Source organism: Tinamus guttatus, unplaced genomic scaffold (genome assembly GCF_059628265.1).
Source record: "Tinamus guttatus ecotype Peru unplaced genomic scaffold, ASM5962826v1 Tinamus_guttatus_pri_ptg000389l, whole genome shotgun sequence".
Classification (NCBI taxonomy): domain Eukaryota; kingdom Metazoa; phylum Chordata; class Aves; order Tinamiformes; family Tinamidae; genus Tinamus; species Tinamus guttatus.
The window spans coordinates 6,586,645-6,606,148 of NW_028288923.1; the positions used below are offsets into that span (position 1 = coordinate 6,586,645).

Below are 19,504 nucleotides of genomic sequence, written 5' to 3' on the forward strand. Positions count from 1 at the left end.
CATACTGAATCTAAAAATGAACCCTTCTGCTAAGAAATGGTAGAGCAGAATCAGAATGCTCCTGAATTATAGGATACAGACGTAAAGGCACAAGCATCTTCCAGCCTCATGTTCTTCCATCCTGATGGTTCACTGTTTTTTTTTTTGATATCCTATAAATCTGCCTTTAAGATGGAGGAGATCTTTTGAGTTACTTGGCACTGTCAGTCACTTTTGGAGGCTTTCCGACTGCTTGGAATATTTTGACGGGATAAAGCTATGCAGTTTTAGCAGCACTCATTCAAGCTATGCCAACTTTCAATGTATGATGTTGTTAAGAGTTTTGTTTTTTAAAACAGGCTAGTTTTGTTGCATCTGGAAACAGGACTGATATTTCATTAGATGATCCCAACTTCTGGCAGAAATGGGCCAAAAAAGCCGAAATTGATATTGAAGCGATCAGTGGTAGAGTAAGTACCTATCTGTTACAATGCATGTTCTTTTAAGTATGTACCTACCGTTGAGTTCTGTGAAAACAGTGATTTTTTTTGTCCTTTTTTGCTTAATATTTCAAGCAATCAGATTTATTTATTTTATTTAGGTTTATTTTATTTAGGTTTATTTTCACATAGCAGAGACCATGGATGTGCCTGTGCAAATAAATATTGGCACTATGGTATGAAACTCAGTTTTTGTTGCCTTAAACACCAGACTGTTACACTTGTTTTACATGTTTTCTGTGACTTTATTTAGAATATCTATTAATGATATTGGAAAGCACATTTTCTAAGCACATTTCATTTTCTCAAGACATCTATTTGAGGGAAACTTCGCATCTGGTTTTGATAAGTTTTGTGTGAAATTTTGCAGAACAGCCTGGTTATAGATACCCCAAGAATTAGGAAGCAGACGCGGCCGTTCAGTGCTACAAAGGATGAGCTGGCTGAGCTGTCGGACGTGGAGAGCGAGGGCGATGACAAACCCAAACTCCGCAGGCCTTGTGACCGCTCCAATGGATATGGGAGAACAGAGTGCTTTCGGGTGGAGAAAAACTTACTGGTCTATGGGTATGGTATATGGCCTATTTCATTCCTGGAAGCTGACAGAACAGAGTATTTCCAAGTACTATATTTTGCTTATGGAATAAGTTTTAGCTCTCTTGGCCAAGATGAATATAGATTCTGATCAAATAGAGACTGTGTGTGTGTAAATAAGTTTAATACTGTGTCTATTTAGGGTGGTCCTAAGCACTAAAACTTGTTAATTATTGTAAAAGACGTAAGGCATAATAAAATACATAGATGCTGCTAATAATCATATGCATTTAAACTTAACTTTGGAAGTCTTTGTATAGGTGGTATGATTTACCTTGGTCATCTCAAGCTATATAACACAGGTGCATATGTGCTTACACTGTTACATGTTGCTGCTATTGACAGCATGTATAGCCTTTCTTTTAGCCTACTTAGACTTATTTATAGCCTACTTTGTTACGTATTTGAAGGAGTTCCTGCTTTCATACTTCCAAGTTGGCAACCTCTTTGGTTTTTAGGAAGAGTATGTTGATGTGGACTGCACATATGATATGGTCAGTCAACATACTAGGTTTTAGATGAAACATGAAATCTAGTGTATATATAGAGAGATTTCATGATTCATATATAGATTTCATATCTATCTATATATATATATGAATTTATTTAGCATGTGAATTTATTGTGCACCCTATATAATTTTTTCTGACAATTTCTAATTGAGGAACATTAAGGAAGAGAGGAGAAAAATCTTTCTTCCAAAGAGATAATGCGCAATTAACGTTGGCCCTACAGAAGTCTCTGTAAATCCATTACAGAATAGAACAAGGTTTTCAGTAAGTGCTGCAGGCAGGCTCAAAAATCTGCAAGTAAATAAGCCTCAGTAAGGGGCTGTGTGTTCATGACAGCAAAACATTTTGCACTTCCATGTGTTTTGAATTGGAACTGAAAAGCTAAGCAGTTAATTTAAGCAAATTAAAATCAAATATGTTGATTTGTGAATATAATTTTAAGCCTTTTTTCTCTCCCACCTTAAAAGATAAATGACTATGTTGGTGCATCAGTATGAGTACCTATCAGTACTGTGTTTTAAAAGCCTTCAACACTCATCCATGTTTTTTAACAGACAACCCACAGAGTTGTTTGGGAGGTTACTTTAACATCTCTACCCAGTAACTTAAATAGAAGGAAATAAAGTTTAAAAAAAAAAAAGAAAAAATAATAAAAAAAGAAAATCTTAGAGAAGCTCCTTTTTGGGAATTAAATGTACAGACTGCCTGGCTGCTTCACCGTGAAATGCTGATGTGTGTTTCTCTTTGGACCAGATGGGGCCGATGGAGAGAGATTTTGTCGCATGGTCGCTTCAAGAGACAACTGAATGAGCAGGATGTGGAGATCATTTGCCGAGCTCTGCTAGCATATTGTCTTGTTCACTACAGAGGGGATGAGAAGATAAAAAGTTTTATATGGGATCTCATTACCCCAACAGAAGATGGGCAAACACGAGAGCTGCAGAATCACCTTGGTAAGTTCCTGCAATTAAATAGCTTTGTGGGCATCTACCTGTAATGCAAAAAGGATGTGAGGATAGAATTTTTTCTGCAGGTCACACTACTGATATGGGATATAGTAATTATAAAATATCACAAGGAGTCTATGTATACCTATTGCTGTCACTATTTTGTATTTTAAATTACATAGGTTTGTCAGCCCCTGTGCCTAGGGGAAGAAAAGGAAAGAAAGTGAAGACCCAAGCAAGTACTTTTGACATACACAAAGCAGAATGGCTTCGAAAATACAATCCAGAACATCTGTTGCAAGATGAAGGATATAAGAAGCACATAAAACACCATTGCAACAAGTAAGCAGTAATTGAAATTTGAATGTTTTTCAGATTTCTGGAAGGTTATTTTTTCTTCTAATTCTAAAGGGAAATGGCAGTTTGTTAATATCAGGATTTTATGGAGAAAGGGAGGAGTCTTCTGCTGCCCCCATCTTTTTCTAGCATTTGAAAGAAATTTTACAAATAAATGACTTGTAGAAGTAGTTGTAATTGAGGATGAATCTAAGTGACCTCTTAATTGGAGGTTTTTTTTTCTTGTACATCAAGACAGTGATATTTTTGGAAAACCATTGGAAGGCTTTGCAGTGTCACAAAAATTAGTGAAAGCTGTTAGAGTATTAATATCTATGTGTTTTTTTTTTTCTTTTTCCCCTTAGGGTCTTGCTTCGAGTAAGAATGTTGTATTATTTAAAACAAGAAGTCATTGGTAATGAATTCCAAAAGGTGTTTGATGGAATTGATGCCAGGTGAACTATACAGAGTTTTTTGCCTGTTTTTTTTAAATATAAACTATAAAATGAAAACCTAGGATTATTTCTAGATGTAAGTAAGAATTATAACAGCCAATTTTTGTACCTGAGACCTGTAAGAAAATGCTTCTATTTCCTCTTTGTTTACTGAGAACAGTTGGTATTTCCTGTGCGTGAGGAATTTTTGTTTGCTGTTAATTAGTGTTGCTATGTAAAATAAAATTATTAAAACTAAGTGAATAAAAGACAAATTATTATAGGTTGTATGCTAATCAGCAGGTATTCCTTGCTGTGCACACTCTTGGTTAATTGCTACATCTTCCAAGGATTTTTTTTATTATTATTTTATTATTTTTAATGTCTGTATTTTCCTTTGACTGTTCTTTAGCTCACTGCTAGAGTAACATGTAGTGGATAAAAAGTTTTAATTGGTTCAAAGGGCTGTTGTGTAAATTCATGGAAGAACAGTTCATCTAACGCTACTAAATACAAAAACAGAATCTGTGGTTAACAAAATGTAAGCTTTAACTGCTAGAAGTTGTCAGAGTTTAAGCCAACAAAGACAAAACGGTCCCTCTCCTCCTGCGTGTTATTGACCTTGTGCTGTTGATGACTCTCTGTAGTGAAATTGATGTTTGGGTCCCTGAGCCAGATCACTCTGAAGTTCCTGCTGAATGGTGGGATGTGGATGCAGATAAATCCCTTCTAATTGGAGTTTTTAAACATGGTGAGTAATACACATAACTTATACACACATATATGCTTTCCCATCACTCAATATAACCCGTCTGTTCTCCCATGTTTTTTAATAGCTTCCTTGGAGAGTTGAGTTTGTGCCTTTTTCCCTCTGTTTTAGGTTATGAGAAGTACAACACCATCAGAGCAGACCCCGCGCTGTGCTTCTTGGAAAGGGTTGGCAAACCAGATGAAAAAGCAGTTGCTGCTGAACAGAGAGCAAACGATTATATGGATGGGTAGGAGAACTTGCAACTGGTCAGGGATGTGTTCAGGCCTTAAGTTAAACCAGACTGAATTTATGTACTGTACTTATTTTCCTCTTAAATGTTTTATTTATTTGTATACTAGTTTGTTGGCATTGATGTGAACAACACTACCTTGAATCCCCTCTTAGTGAGTGGAAAGCAGAATTAGGAACAGTGTAACCAAACCAATCAAGTGTGGGATTTCACAGCTAAGGAAAATAGGTAGCAGCTTATTATTACATGGTTTTAACCTTGGAGTGTTGGAGTCTTTGTACCTTGTGGTGGGTCAGAAATGCTGCTCAGATGCTGAAGTGCAAAAGCCTCCCGAGGCCAAGGACTGCAGACCTGTTGTAACTTATTTTCAGATCTATCAGTTCAATAGTGGCCTCATGCAGCTAAGCAGTGACCCCAGCAGATCAATGTGAGTATCACTGACTAGTGCCACAAAGCAGATTTGCCTTGACCTGCCAGTGGGAAGGCTCAAGGACCTCCCTAAATGAGGCTGTGACTTGCAGGACAAGAGAAGACAAAAGGATGGGGTTCAACCCAAAGCTGTTATGATTTTTTTTTTCTATCTTTGTAATAAAAAGAGTAAATCTACCTAAATTGAAGCGTTTTGTGTAATTGAGAAAAAAGAGTAAGGATTTCTTACAGTATTATTGAGATGGCTTGTTATGTCTTGAAATTTTAACAGGGATGTAGAAGATCCAGAATATAAACCAGCCCCAGCAATGTTTAAAGATGACATAGAGGTATAGTGGGCATCTATTTTTATTTTCTGCAATATTTTGAATGATTTTTCGAGGAAAATATTTAATATTTTCAATAATTCTCTAATTGATATATTTATGCATGCTTCTTGCAAATCTTTATAGTGATGGGGAGGGGAAAAGGAAAAAAAAAATCTATGCCATGTTTATTTAGCCATTTGTCCAAAATATAAATTACATTATTTTGTTCTTGACTATAATCTTAAATTCTAAGATGTGTATTTTAATTAAATCTCTGGAAGGAATACTTTTAATTTTTTTTTCAATTTTCTTTTTTTTACAGGATGATGTTTCATCCCCAGGTGACCTGGTAATAGCAGATGGAGGTAGATATATTTAAATCTCAGCCTTAGTTTGAATTTTTTTTAATTCCCCTGTCTCCTAGCTAAACCCTACTTCAGTTGCTTGTTGTTAGCTTGCAGCCATAGGCACCCGCAATAATTAATTTGTTTGTGTGATTTTGTTTTAATCCAGATGGACAAATGATGGAGGGAGACAAGATTTATTGGCCCACTCAGTCTGCCCTCACCACGCGTCTCCGCCGCCTCATAACAGCCTATCAGCGAACAAGCAAAAACAGGCAGACGCAGCAGCTCCAGCCAGCGTTCCCCGTGCAGACGAGCATGATGCAGCCCCCATATGAAGAAGCTGCTCTAAATCCAAAGATGGCTGCTAAGATTGAGAGACAGCAAAGGTATATGCAGAACACAAATACTCATTTTTTAAAAAATACATAATTATAACAACAAAAAAGTTTTTTTTATTCTATATGTTATATATTCTTAATGAGTGTTAATAATGGCAAGTTGGATGAAACAGTGAAGGAAATTACTCTTTCCAATTTTTCTTTCTTGCTGGTCTAGGTGGACAAGAAGGGAAGAAGCTGACTTCTACAGAGTTGTGTCCACGTTTGGAGTGGTGTTTGATCCTGAAAGGGGCAGATTTGACTGGACCAAATTCAGAGCCATGGCTAGGTTGCATAAGAAAACTGATGAGAGCCTAGAGAAGTACTTGTATGCATTCATGTCCATGTGCAGGAGAGTCTGTCGCCTTCCTTCAAAACAAGGTAAGCATGTGTATTTTAAAATTTTATTTTTAATTTCCGCCAGGAATATTACCTTGAAATTTTTCTCTTGTTCCAGAACAAAAGTAGGGAAGAATTAAAAAACGATGGATCTGAAGTGAAATATAAATGGAAAGTTTGTAATGGGGAGTGATATTAAGCAGTCCAAGCCATCTGTTGGGGCTTTGGGGCGGTTTGGGGTTTTTGCCAGATTCTCATCTTTGTTGTTTTGCTGCAGAGCTGGTAGATCCAAACATCTTGATCCAGCCGATTACAGAGGAACGAGCTTCCCGGACCCTGTATCGCATTGAGCTCCTAAGGAAAGTGCGGGAGCAGGCGCTTCGACACCCACAGTTGTTCGAGCGACTAAAGCTCTGTCAGCCAAACCCAGATCTGCCTGTCTGGTGGGAGTGTGGGGCTCATGACAGGGATTTACTTATTGGAGCTGCTAAACATGGAGTTAGCAGGACAGACTATCACATCCTTCGTGATCCGGAGCTGTCGTTTATGTCTGCCCAGAGGAGCTACAGTCAGAACAAAGTGGCCCTCTCACGGACTTCTACTCCACTCTTGCATCAGTATCAAATGGCACTATCAGCATCTCCTCTAACACCTCAGTCAAGGTTGCCGGATGCTAAGGCGAATGCTCTTGAGGATACAAAAGTTAAAAATGAAAATCTGAAAGAGGATCCTCAGTCTTCTGAAGAGGAATCTATGTCTACAGAGGAGACACAGACAGTAATGAAATCTGAACCTTTGAGTCCAAAAAACGGCACTTCGGTACAAAATACAGATCACAAAGCTAGTGTGAAGACTGAAACAGACAGGCGCATGGTTGCAGCAAGGACAGAGCCTCTAACTCCTAACGCAGCTTCCAAGAAACAGAGGATCAGCAAAAGAGGGTCTGATTCTAGCTCGGACTCGGACTCTGACTCAGATAGATCATCCTGTTCTTCCAGGTCATCGTCTTCATCCTCTTCATCTTCCTCATCTTGTTCGCACTCTCGATCAGGCTCTAGCTCGTCGTCATCTTCGTCTTGTTCTTCAGCCTCATCGTCGTCGTCATCGTCCTCCTCATCCTCCTCCTCCTCATCGTCGTCATCGTCTGAGGAGAGCGATAGCGATGAAGAGGAGGCGCAGAAACGTGGTATGTTGCTAGTCTTTTCTGCAGTATAGATAGAAAAAGTTTATTCTGAATGGAAGAATGTCTAAAAGAGATAAGCAAGTGAAAGCCGCCCAAAGCTCTAGTGAAGATTTCTGCATCGTTCAAGTGAGTTGGAAGAACTTCAGGTCTGCAGCATTTTCTATGCTTCCTCTGAGTGCCTTGGATGAACCAGTGAGTTAGGTGGTGTTGCCTGGTTCCCTAAACAAGATTCCAGTGCAGCTGGCTCACATTTGGGAGGAGAACTGAATGGCTGGTGATGACCTAGCTTATGCTTGTACTAAAAATTTTCAAGCACTTAAAAGTATCTGCTTCAAAACTTCTCAGAAAGGGATGAGGAGATAATGTAGCCTAGGACCAAAGAACATATAGACACAGAAACCTGCAAGTTTTAAAGTAGAAGCAAAAAATACTGACGAATCATGTCTGTTTTTTTCCTATGGGCTATGACCTGTACTCTACACTAGTCACATTCCAACTGAGTTTGCATGTGAAGAGATATTTCTGTGCGTGTGACAAAAAATAGTAATAGGAAGGGGAAGAGAATGAAAGTGGGCGATAGGATTTATAGCATGTGTGAGTAAGTTTTGTTTGGTTGTTTTTTTCCTTTTTTTCCTCTGATAAGTGAGGCAAAAAGGCATTGTATTAATCAGATGAATCCTTTTGTCTGGGGAGGTGACAGGTGGAATCCATAGGGTTGATTTTCTGGGGAACAAGCACTGGGAAGTAAATTGCTGCTTGAACAAGATGCTTGAAGTGTTGCTCTCTGTAGCAGTACGATGTTTTCAGGTGAAGCAGTTGTATATCTCTTTCATACCCGTGTGACAAAAGGAAGGCTTACATGATATGCATGCCCTTTACTTCTGGAGGGAAGATATCGTAACATTTGCTTTACAAACAAATATTGGGTTTCCTTTCTGCCAGCTCAGTCTATTTAGGCATATAAAGCAGTCTGCTTAGTAGACTCGCCACATCCTGGTGACAATCTCTCAATTCAAACTAATACCATGTTGCAGAGCATGTTGGTTTGCTAATGTCAAAAATATGTAAGAATTGTCTATCAGATTCCTCTGAAGCACATCTGTTTTCTAAAAGCTAAATGCTTGGCATGTTAAGCTCATGGAAGAAGTTTTGGAAGGTGAACAGGCTTACAGAAAAATCTGACAAATTATTTTTTTCAGTTTAACTTAGTGTTTGGACTTCTGAATGTTGTTTTGTGTTGTGTACCTGAGCTTCTCTAAGATTATGAGTGGTTTTTTTATTCCTGTTTTTGCAACATGAAATTATATCAGTGGTTTTATTTAGCAGAAGGAACCCCTCATATAAAAGCCTACGATGAAGAAAGTGTCGCCTCTCTGAGTACAACACAGGATGAAACCCAGGACAGTTTCCAGATGAACAATGGGACACCAAATTCCAGTTATCTCTTACAGGGGGGATACATGTTGGCTGCATCCTACTGGCCAAAGGCAAGTTTATAGTGCTGCTTTGGAAACCAAAGGGTTAGGGCCGGGTTAAACATTAGTTTTAATTAAACATTAAAGATAAAAATTACTCAAGCTGAAGTTGTGGGGAGATCTTTAAAAAAGGACCAATTGCCTTCTTGATGGATTACAGCAAATTTATGATGAAATTATAGTTATTAATATGTAGGTTATACAGCTATAACTATAAATGAGAGATTGTTCACATTTGGAAAATAAATTTAAAGGAAATGTAAATAAGAAGATGTAAAATAAGATTGAGATAAGATGGAAGAAAATGTAAATTAGATGAAGCTAGTGGGTATTTGGATGATCTAAGTCATTAAGAACTTGTATCTCTTACTAAGGAACAGCTAAGAGTAGTCCAAAACATAGTGAGAGAGCAAAAAAATCACTTTTTTTTTTTTTTTTTTTGACTAGTAGTCTCTTGTCTCCAGGGATTCAAAACTAGAATTACAAACTCTCCTTTGCTAGTTATTATATCTTTCCTTTAAATATGGTGTGATAATGCGTTTCAGCATTCACAGGACTCAGTCCCATATGGCCACATGTGTGTTGGCAGGCGCTGGAGTCAGGAGTGCACAGGGACTTGCACAGCCTCCCCCAGGGAATCTGTGCAGAGCCAGGAGCAAAGCTTAGAGTCCAAGCCCAGTGATGCACCTTGCCCTTGTTTTTAATTTAGAAGATTGTACGTATGTGTAATGTGTACAGTACTGTTAAGCGTTATTTTTATAAAAATCCTTCCTCCCTGTTTTTTTAGGATCGAGTTATGATTAATCGGCTCGATAGCATTTGTCAAACAGTATTGAAAGGTAAATGGCCTTCAGCACGAAGGAGCTACGAGAGCAACACAGTGGCATCCTTCTACACAACCAAGCTCCTGGACAGCCCGGGGGCAGCTGCAGACTACAGCGAACCCAGCGCGCCAACCCCGCCGCACGCGGGGGTTAAAGAAGAATATGATCAGTCACCACAGATGTCAAAGGTGAAGAAGCATGTACGAGAAAAGGAGTTTACAGTGAAAATCAATGACGTATGTTTATTTTTATTGCCCTAGGACCTGATTGCGATTGCGGTGTGCGGCATGCTTTACCTGCAAGTGGCTGCCTGCTCTCACTCTTACTTCCTTCGCACACTTGTTTGTGGGTATTTGGGTCTGCTTCTTTGGGGCATTTTTTTTTTTTTTAATTTATTTGCATAAACCACTGGAGGGAGTCGTCATGCTTCCCTCCTAACAGAAAGTTTGCTGTTACCTTGCTTCCTCGGACAGCCTGGTGTTGGTGGGTTTTTTTCAGTTTCTAAGGACCTGGTTAATAATAAAAGGTATTTCTATTGTGTTTAGCTATTTTGAAGATTGTAGCATGTCCTATCCAGCAAATACTTTATCATTTTATGGTGTGCTAAAGGGTTGCAGGTCAGTTTCCCAGTTTTATGAGCAGAATGCTGGTGGGTTTTTTTCTCTCTCTTTTTTTTTTTTTTTTCTTCTGTGGGTGCAATTTACAGGCTATTCCTAGCACATAAAATATACAGGAGAAGAGTCTCGTAATTGGATATGGTGTTTGTGTAGGACTAGATTAGGGAGACAGACAGTTGTTCACTGGTTCAGTTTTAAGGTATTAATTACTTAAAATCTGTATTAATAGAAATGATTCCATGAACTTGCCAATTTTTTTAATGTGGAAGAGAAGCAGGACTTGATGTAAGATCTAATCCTAAGTTTCATTCCTCAATTCTTCCAGAGTAACTGTTTGTACATGAGAACTCTGATTGTGAAGTAGTCATTTCTGCTTCAGAAGAGACTCTTCTAACCCTAGGATTTATTTAACAGGAAGGTGGTTTGAAATTGACTTTTCAGAAGCAGGGACTGTCTCAGAAAAGGCCATTTGAAAGTGAGGAAGGTGCATTGGGACAGCAGCAATACCTGGCTCGGCTTCGAGAGCTCCAGAATGCTTCAGAGACCAGTCTTGTCAACTTCCCCAAATCACTTCCAGAATCAGGTATGCTCTATGACTTTATAAAATATCGGTAGGAAGAGGGGTTAGTAGTAAATCTGCAATTTGGGGTGGCTTTGTTGCTCTCTGCTTACAGTAAATGGAGAGAAATATTTATTATGTTATTTGTTCTGAACTGTTTTCTAGAGGAATGCCATCAAACAATAGGCAATTTTTGTTACATAATGTTATATTTAGAAAATATCTGTAGAAATTATCTGTAGCAGCACTACGTCTACATCATCATCTTTCTTTTTTTCTTCTAACATGTTACTTGTTATAAGCAGCTCAAGCATCATGAATTTTACTGCTTTGTTCATTTGACCAGGTACTTCCAGTCAGTTAACTGCTAGTGCCAATGGAGTAATAGTTGACAGCCAGCCTGTAGTGAAAAAGAGAAGAGGAAGAAGGAAGAATGTGGAAGGAGTCGATGTCCTCTTTATAAATAGAAATAAACAGCCTAATCATGTAAGTAAATTTGATTCTGTATCCAAAAGCTAGGTCCAATTTCCTGTTAGTTGCTTAACTGAGCATTAAGCTGTCAATATACAACAAAAAGTTTATTACTGAAAACAATTTTTAGACTACAAAATGAGGACTGTTTTATTCAATATGACTGAAATGCTATGTTGGCAACGCTTTATTTAAGACAAAATTACATTTAGTTCTTGTTTTTGATAAAAAAAAAATGCAGTTATTAATGTATTATTATAAAAATGGCCTTTAACCTAGCATTGTTTTCAGGTGTCTTTTCTTCCTAGTCCCTTTTTTGTTGATGTATGCTACAGGCCCTGACTTACAATGACTTTACATGCAGTTTGTCTTGAGGCTCACGAGCAGTGTCTCTGAGTTCCTGGATTTGTGCATAATGATTCACAAGACTGCATCCTTCATTGTGTTATGTATAAAACAATTAAGGTAGCTTTTGCTTTCCACAGAGAACTTAATCAAATGTTTTCAATTTCTCCAGGTTAATCCAGGTATTAACTCCTGTCAAGTTGCTGCAGGAATCAATCCAGCACTCACTTACACTCAGTCCCAAGGCATTCTTGATGCAGAAAGTCCAGTTCCTGTTATTAACTTAAAAGATGGAACAAGGCTTGCAGGTGATGATGCCCCAAAAAGAAAAGACTTAGAGAAGTGGCTGAAGGAACATCCTGGCTATGTTGAGGATTTAGGAGCTTGTATTCCGGTGAGTCTTCTTTTCAGCTCCGCTTTAGTTCAGTAGCAAAACATCTCTCATAATGTACTTGAATTTGTGTTCTATTTTGTGTGGAGTTCTGTGTTCTTCCGTACTGTATATCCTTGTTTAGTAAGGAAAACATCTGTCTCCTGGTACTTCTTCTTACGTAATTTGCAAGCTCCACTGGCCTTTAAATTTCCCTTGCAAATATAATTGCTAGGGAAAATACCATTAAGCATGGATATTCGATCATTTTCTAGTTCTATATAGGCTTTAAATAATATCAACAATAAGAAAATAGGTTTTACTGTGATGCTTATGAGCCAGTTAGAAATGATCAGAGCTGAAAAAAAGTAAAGATGAATTTAGTGATGTTCAAGAGGATTAGGAATATAGCTAGTGTAGAGTTAAACTAGATTGTTGGGCAATCTACATTTCCATTTTTCTAAGTCATAAGAACAACTATCCAAATGAATTTCCTTATGATACTGAAGAAAAGAAGGTGACTTCATATGAAAGCCTGTCTAAAAAGAATATGCAAGTATTTAAATGTTTGTTATTAGTTCTATCAGAAAAAATAATAGGCTTTTTAATTCCTTTATACCAGAGAATGCAGCTGCATGATGGGAGGCCCAAACAAAAGAGACATCGTTGTCGAAACCCTAATAAATTGGATGTTAATAGCCTGACTGGTGAAGAACGTGTTCAGCTCATAAACAGAAGAAATGCAAGAAAGGTATCATGTTACTGTCTTCAGATCTTCCCAGAATCAAGCTGCCTAAAATGAAGAACTTCTTTAATATTTAGCCAGTGAAATTTTGCATATAAAATAGTTGTTTTTATGTTATGTTTTGGTACAAAATAGAAAGGTCAATGGCAATATTCTAGTAAGCATTTTGAAACTGTAGAATTGTGCAAGGCACTGCACAAAACTGATTTTGGGGCTTCTGTTCAGTATTGAACATTCAGTATCCATGCCATTATTTGAAAGTAAATTCCAGTCCAGAGGCTTCCCATGAAAGATTTGAATTTTTTGCTCCAGAATAAAGCTACACTAGGCAGATGATTTGCTGGTTTTGTTACAGTAACACTTATACCTTTGTCTTCTGTTTGTTACTGATTATCTGTCAGGCTTATTACAATAACTTTTTCAGAGGAAGCTTTTATTTTAAAAAGAATCTTTTTTATCTTTTTTTCTTGAACACTGGCAATAGAATACACTCTAAAAAGACCCCATTTTAAAATTGAATTTCTCTTAATATAAAGTTCTCTATATGTTGCTGTAATCAAGTAGCAGCAATCTGGTTATGTTGTAAACTTCATGCACATCTTATGACATGCCTTTACTACTTTTGAAATTGTTAAAAATAAATTGACAGTGTATCTTGCATAGGAACCTGCTTATTGGAGTTTATTAAATCCTGTATACTGGAATCTGGGTGTGATCAAAGCTTGAGGAGGGTGCATTGAGTTCAGAGGGATGTGTGGCATGGTGGTGCTGAGTGGCTAAGTGGTACCAGAAGAGCAGCACTGTGAGCGAGAGCCTTTTCGGTACTGCTTCAACACACAGACTGCTTTCTCTTGTGAGCCTGCTACCTTGGCTTTGTTAGAGAGCAGTTGCAAGGAAAGCAGGTTGTTGTTTTTTTTTTTTTTTTTTCAATGCTGCTATTTTAAGTTCAGAAGCTTTGTGTGTCTGTGGAGAAGAGTGGGACAGAACTTGAGAGTCCTTTATCTCTCCAGTGCATTGAGACAGTAGCTCTAGTGCAAGCTGCTAACAGAGGGGACACTTGGCCTCTCTAGGGTAAACCTTGTTCCAGGGAACTTTCTCAGGGTTGATGATTAAGGAATGAGGCAGTTGATCTTTGCTTGTAGCAAACATGGCCAGAGTTTCAACTTTCACTCAAATCCTTGGACCTCTGTTCTCTGCTCATTGTTGTGCCTGCTGTTGCATTTGCTGCATGGCCAAAATGAGCTCTGATACTAAAACTTAATCTTACATTAGTGGGCATGTCAGTTATTGAAGCTACAAAGTAAGAGTTTACTAGGGTTTTTTTTGTCCTAAGCATTTGTTATCAATACATGAATCAATCGTCAATCAAATATTTTAGCTCGTTGATCACTTTAGTTGAGACTATTTGTATTGTTTTACGTAAGAGGCAAAAGTGAAAGTGAGCCAGAAATGGATGTTGTACATATCAGATGAGAAGTATTTCCTGACTTGTTTCTTTTACTTCTCAGGTGGGGGGTGCATTTGCTCCCCCTCTGAAGGATTTGTGCAGATTCCTGAAAGAAAATCCAGAGTATGGAGTGGCTCCTGAATGGGGAGATGTCGTGAAACAGTCTGTGAGTATCTGCATAATAAGACATCTAGGACATGGAATGAATCGTAAAACATAAACAAAAGCAAACAGAAAAAATAGCTTTAAAAAAAAATCTGATATAATAAAGGAAATGAGTCCATACTGTGTTTACTGGACAGCTCAGTTCCCCAAACTGGCACAACTCTGAGTAGGAGACAGTGGCAACTGTGAATTAGAGATTTAGTTTAAGGTGTCGCAGTGCTGTGATAGTTGCATCTAGTCAACCTAGCTTTGATGGTCTTGTGGCAAAGCATTAGGCCACAGAATAGTCTTTATCCTTTAAATTGCAATAATGTGGATAAATATGACTTTAGATGTTTACTATTTTTAAATAACTTTAAATGTACACTTTTAATTTTTAAAAAAGAATAGTATGACCTATTAAAATATACGTCAAGTAGTAAAATACCTGTTTTCTCCACTTCAAAGTTTTTGTTTTGTTTTGTTAAAGGTTAGTGTTAAGATTCCAGGAAGGGAGCTAGGTTAATATATTATGAAAGCCTAATATCTTGATGGGTAAATGTTTTTCTGCTCAGATAAAAATATAAGTAATTCTAAAGTATATGTGTGATATGAAATATGAGGGACTTGAACTGACCTGCATGAAATTACACATTTCTGCTGCACCTCAAAACGAGTAACCAAATTGTCTTTATACAGTTAGAAATTATTGGGATGTAGTACTATGCCAAAGCAGTGCTCTGTTTTATATATTAAATTCAGATTGCTCCTCTCATGAGCTATATGTGGCCTGATTTGCAAAGAGCCCTCCAAAGATGAGTTAGCAGAGGGTCTTGGGAAGAGACCTCACAGTAGACCTCACTGTGGAGCTGGGATTTAAGTGCTGGAGATGGGGTAGTGCAAAGTCACTGCAAGTTGCAGCGAGTTGTCTCAATATCAACTTGCGTAACATAAGAGTCATCCTTGACGCAGTTACTGTTTTTTTTGTTGTTGTTTTGCTTGGTTTCCCACACGTTGAGCCTCCTGAACTTGCCTGCCGTCTCTTGCAGGGCTTCCTCCCAGAAGGCATGTTCGAGCGGATCCTCACGGGGCCTGTGGTGCGTGAGGAGGTGAGCCGGCGCGGAAGGCGGCCCAAGAGCGAGATCGCCAAGGCGACGGCAGCAGCAGCCGCTGCCTCAGCAGCCAGCGTGTCCGTTAACCCCCTGCTGGCCAACGGCCTGCTGCCCGGCATGGAACTGCCCGGCCTGCAGGCCCTGCAGCAGAACCTGCAGAGCCTGCAGTCGCTGCAGGTAACGGCTGGCTTGATGGGCCTGCCGGCGGGCTTAACCCCCGCGGGGGAAGCCAAGAGCGTGGCTGCCATGTTCCCCATGCTGCTCTCGGGAATGGCGGGATTGCCCAACCTGCTGGGCATGGGCGGCCTGCTCGCCAAGGCCACCGAGGCCGTTTCGGAGGAGAAGGGAAGCGATTCCAAGGAGGCGGATGTAAAGAAAGAAAGGACAGAAGACCAAAATACAGATATTGGTGGTGAAAACTCTGTTGCGAGTTCTCCTTCAACATCCTCTGCTGCTGCAGCTGCCAACTCTCTCTCTCTTAACCCATTACTGTTGTCCAACATACTTTATCCAGGGATGCTTCTCACTCCAGGCCTTAATCTTCATATCCCAGCTTTGTCTCAGTCTAATATTTTTGATGTACAGAACAGTGAAAACAATGACACGGGCTCAGCCAAGCCCACAGAAGAAAAAGAGGAAAATTCTAGGGTTAGAGATCAGGAAGACAAAGGGGGAACAGAGCCAAGCTCTCACAATGAAAACAGCACAGATGAGGGTTCAGAGAAAGCAGATGCTTCATCTGGATCTGATAGTACATCGTCTTCATCTGAGGATTCAGATTCTAGTGATGAAGACTGACCCCAGACTCTGCACTTAAATTCAAAATCAGTTTATAATTTATTCTTTAATTATTTCATTGTAAATAACCCAGTGTTGAGTGCATCAATGATTTACTGAGCGAACATTTCAGTATTTGTTTAGAAGTGCAAACTGCTTTCAGAGACATTTTGCATGTAATATTTCTTGAAGTTCATAAGTTTCTGAACTTGTATGTACTATCAAATACACAATGGTGTAAAATTACAACAAAAGGCATTATAATTTTGTTGGGGGGTTAATTTTATGAAAATAATGCTCAAGTAAGAGCTGTATATTTAATATATTTGCAGTGAACACAGAATACTTTATGCATATTATTGATTTAATTTGAATATAGTTTTACAGCCTCCTTGACACTTATAATTTACAGATCAAAACTCAGCAATAATTTGGGCAGCTAATGAATGTCATGAAAGCTGTAGAATCTACATCACCATCCATTGCTTTAATTACATGAAAATGCTCTAGTGTTGTGATGCACTGCTGTTTCCAATTCAGGTACAAGTGTGTTTAAAAGAAGATTAAATTTTTTTCCCAATCAGCCAATTAAACTGGCTACCTGTTACCTCAGCTGAGTTAGTTTAGGAAGTTTACATTGGTTTCTATTCACTTGTTTTCAGGTTTTGTTTTGTTCTCTAAAGACATCCTGTATGATATCATGTTAAAATCTGAGTTATCTGAGATAGGACTGTTGGGTTGTTTTTTCTCATTACGCGAGTTCTCTTTGACGGTGGTAAAGGGAAATTAAAACACACTGTCTTATCTCATGCTACTTGGCACCATAGAGACCTATTTAGTTTACACCTTGCAAAGTTTTGGGTTCCCTCCAGAGAATTAAAAGTCCCAAAATAAGGAGTAATTTCCCCAAGACTCAGAAGAGGCAGACTGTCATAAAGTGCCACTGAAAAGACCTTTCAACACTGCATACTTCATGTAAAAATTGTTTGTTTGCTTTGTTTGTGTAGATTTCTATTTGTGTTTTATGTCATAAAACCTCCTGGAATTACCAGTTAATAATGGTAAATAAAGTATAGATAGTTTTGAACTCCTTTTGAGTTTAAACTTCTCTGCAGATTTAAATCTGACTAAATATTAAATATTACCCCAAATCACTATTGGGATATCAGTTCATATATTATGCTGAGTTGCCCACTAAAGAAAAAGCACTTTGACTTGTAGGGAAGAAAAATTATTCCTCGAAACCCCAAGAACAGGGCATAAAGCATCTGTTTAAGTCCAAATCCTTTGAACCCTTTGCTATATAAAATCTGTTGACTATTTGATGTGTGATATGATTCCTCCTTCTTCTTAAGCTGCTATTACTCTGACACAGTAGAGGCCCAGATTCGCATTTAGATAAGTTGTGAACTGCCTGAGATTTCAGTTGACCTTAGTTATATCATTTGTGGTCCAAGAACAGGCAAGTGTTAAGAGGAAATAGATACAGGTACTAGTAGAAGTCATTGGAAAAGCTTTACAAAGGGATAAATTTAAAGGTTAAAAAACAAACTGTATATTTTGATATAGTTCTGTTGCTTGCTTGTACAGTAAAACAACTGCGTTGTTTTTTTACCAAGAACTTTACCAATGAAATATAAGTTTCTATGTGCAAAATAACCCCATGATTAGAAGCAGTATTACGTGTAATTACACAATTATACAAGTACCATTTGGATTGTGCTGGTTACATTTTTTCCCAAATAGTATTCTGTTTTTTTGGCCCTTCATGCAGTGTCTTAGCAATAGTCAAAATCTAAAACTGCCAAGAGAAGGGGGTAGCAATTCTTCATCATGAAAAAAAAAAGTATTGCGTATTTTTTGCCCTTTGTAATATAGCACTTTTATTTAAGTAGGATGCATCTATGAAATAGCCAAAGTTTTACAAACAGTTATTAACTTTGTTTGCTGATGGACTGTGTCAACGAAACCATCACTTCCCACCCTAACCCCACAGAAGAAATCCTAAATCTTGTGGCTAAAACTAATTTATATCAGATTTATGAAATAAAGTATTTTCCTAATTATGCTCAAGTGAGTTTGGTTACCATTCTAGTGATTCTTTCTATGTAATAAGGCAATTACAGTTTCAAGTAATGAAGGCTGGTGTAGACTTGAACATAATATATCGGGTTTATTTTTAATCAGTATGAATCAGAAGGGGAAAAAATGTCCCACTATCAGCTATAAACTATATGCAAATACGGTTGTATAAAGTTAAGGGTTATAAGGAAACCTCAGTAGAATTACACTAATACTGAAGTTAAAATTAAAAGGATCTCCAAGGTGATGATAAAGTGTGTGTTGGTAGTTACTAAAAGAACCTTAGCTGTTATTGCCTTGTATTTCTATCCCTTGTTTCAGGCTTCATGATCCAAGTCTTAGTCCAGTTTTTTTTTTTGGACATTTGCAATATTTGCCAGTTGTGTTCTGTGTAGTCTGAATTTGCTTTCTGTAGTTGAACAAGCGTCTTAAAAAGTCATTTGTAATTTATTGAATTACTTTCTATGATGTTCTATAGAGCAAATGGAAGTTTAATTATTTTTTATTAAACATATTCTTTGACTACCCATGATGTCAGCCTCAATATGTGAAAATACTGTTGTCCGTGTAAGGATTAAAAATGTATCTGTGTGCAGCAGAAGTTGAGTGTTACAGCCTGAAAACTAAGTTGTTTTTAAGAACTTAAAACAGTCAAGTCACAGATGTGATTTAAAAAAAAAAAAAAAAAAACATCAAGGATTTCTGATGGTTGAGCATCTCTAAAGGTAAGTTTCAATTCTGAACCCAGTATTTCAGGAAGAATGTTCACTGAGAAACAAATATGAGGAGTTAAGGAAAAAAATCCACAAATAAGATGGGCTGAAGTCTTTAAACTGAGATATGTATGTAGATGAGTGTCTCCATTGAGAATGGTTATTCACTAAAATATTGTGGCTTGCGCAACTTGAGGTTCAACTTAGTGTTGTATACTATAATGCAACTTGAAAGTCAGCTAACACTGAGGTTTTTTTTTCAAAAAAGAAAAAAAAAAGTCCTGTTTAAAATAATTACTGTAACATTTGCCTATAAAGAATTGGGTACCCTTTAGAATAAGACAAATGAAGGTTACGAGGGTTGAGTTTGGTGTTTCCACCCTGTTTTCTTTTACAATTCAGCAATTTTAAGCTGAGTAAATGTAATATTCAGGTGTCTGTTTATAAATAATGATGGGCATCGTATTCTGGGTGCTATCCAGACTGTCCAGTGAAGGCCGCCTATCAACCAAAGGCTTTTGCCGGTGTTCAGGAAAC

The 19,504-nt window shown here is 37.9% G+C and overlaps 1 protein-coding gene across 5 annotated transcripts in view; it reads left to right on the forward strand.

Moving 5' to 3' along the window:
* CHD9 (chromodomain helicase DNA binding protein 9) overlaps window positions 1-18,781 on the forward strand; it is a 63,418-nt gene extending 44,637 nt beyond the window's left edge. For 3 of the 5 annotated variants that reach the window (XM_088530858.1, XM_088530862.1, XM_088530863.1), the window contains 20 exons: window positions 339-449; window positions 850-1,046; window positions 2,339-2,538; window positions 2,715-2,874; window positions 3,234-3,323; window positions 3,950-4,053; window positions 4,183-4,300; window positions 5,004-5,061; window positions 5,363-5,405; window positions 5,554-5,773; window positions 5,943-6,145; window positions 6,381-7,289; window positions 8,610-8,773; window positions 9,549-9,821; window positions 10,617-10,785; window positions 11,108-11,247; window positions 11,750-11,971; window positions 12,570-12,698; window positions 14,201-14,305; window positions 15,333-18,781. In XM_088530858.1, the coding sequence (XP_088386984.1) occupies window positions 339-449; window positions 850-1,046; window positions 2,339-2,538; window positions 2,715-2,874; window positions 3,234-3,323; window positions 3,950-4,053; window positions 4,183-4,300; window positions 5,004-5,061; window positions 5,363-5,405; window positions 5,554-5,773; window positions 5,943-6,145; window positions 6,381-7,289; window positions 8,610-8,773; window positions 9,549-9,821; window positions 10,617-10,785; window positions 11,108-11,247; window positions 11,750-11,971; window positions 12,570-12,698; window positions 14,201-14,305; window positions 15,333-16,193 (4,476 nt within the window). In that variant the 3' untranslated portion in view covers window positions 16,194-18,781. The remainder of the gene's footprint in view (window positions 1-338; window positions 450-849; window positions 1,047-2,338; window positions 2,539-2,714; window positions 2,875-3,233; window positions 3,324-3,949; window positions 4,054-4,182; window positions 4,301-5,003; window positions 5,062-5,362; window positions 5,406-5,553; window positions 5,774-5,942; window positions 6,146-6,380; window positions 7,290-8,609; window positions 8,774-9,548; window positions 9,822-10,616; window positions 10,786-11,107; window positions 11,248-11,749; window positions 11,972-12,569; window positions 12,699-14,200; window positions 14,306-15,332) is intronic. The other 2 variants (XM_088530861.1, XM_088530859.1) reach the window with 2 other exon arrangements.
* Window positions 18,782-19,504: the final 723 nt, after the last annotated feature.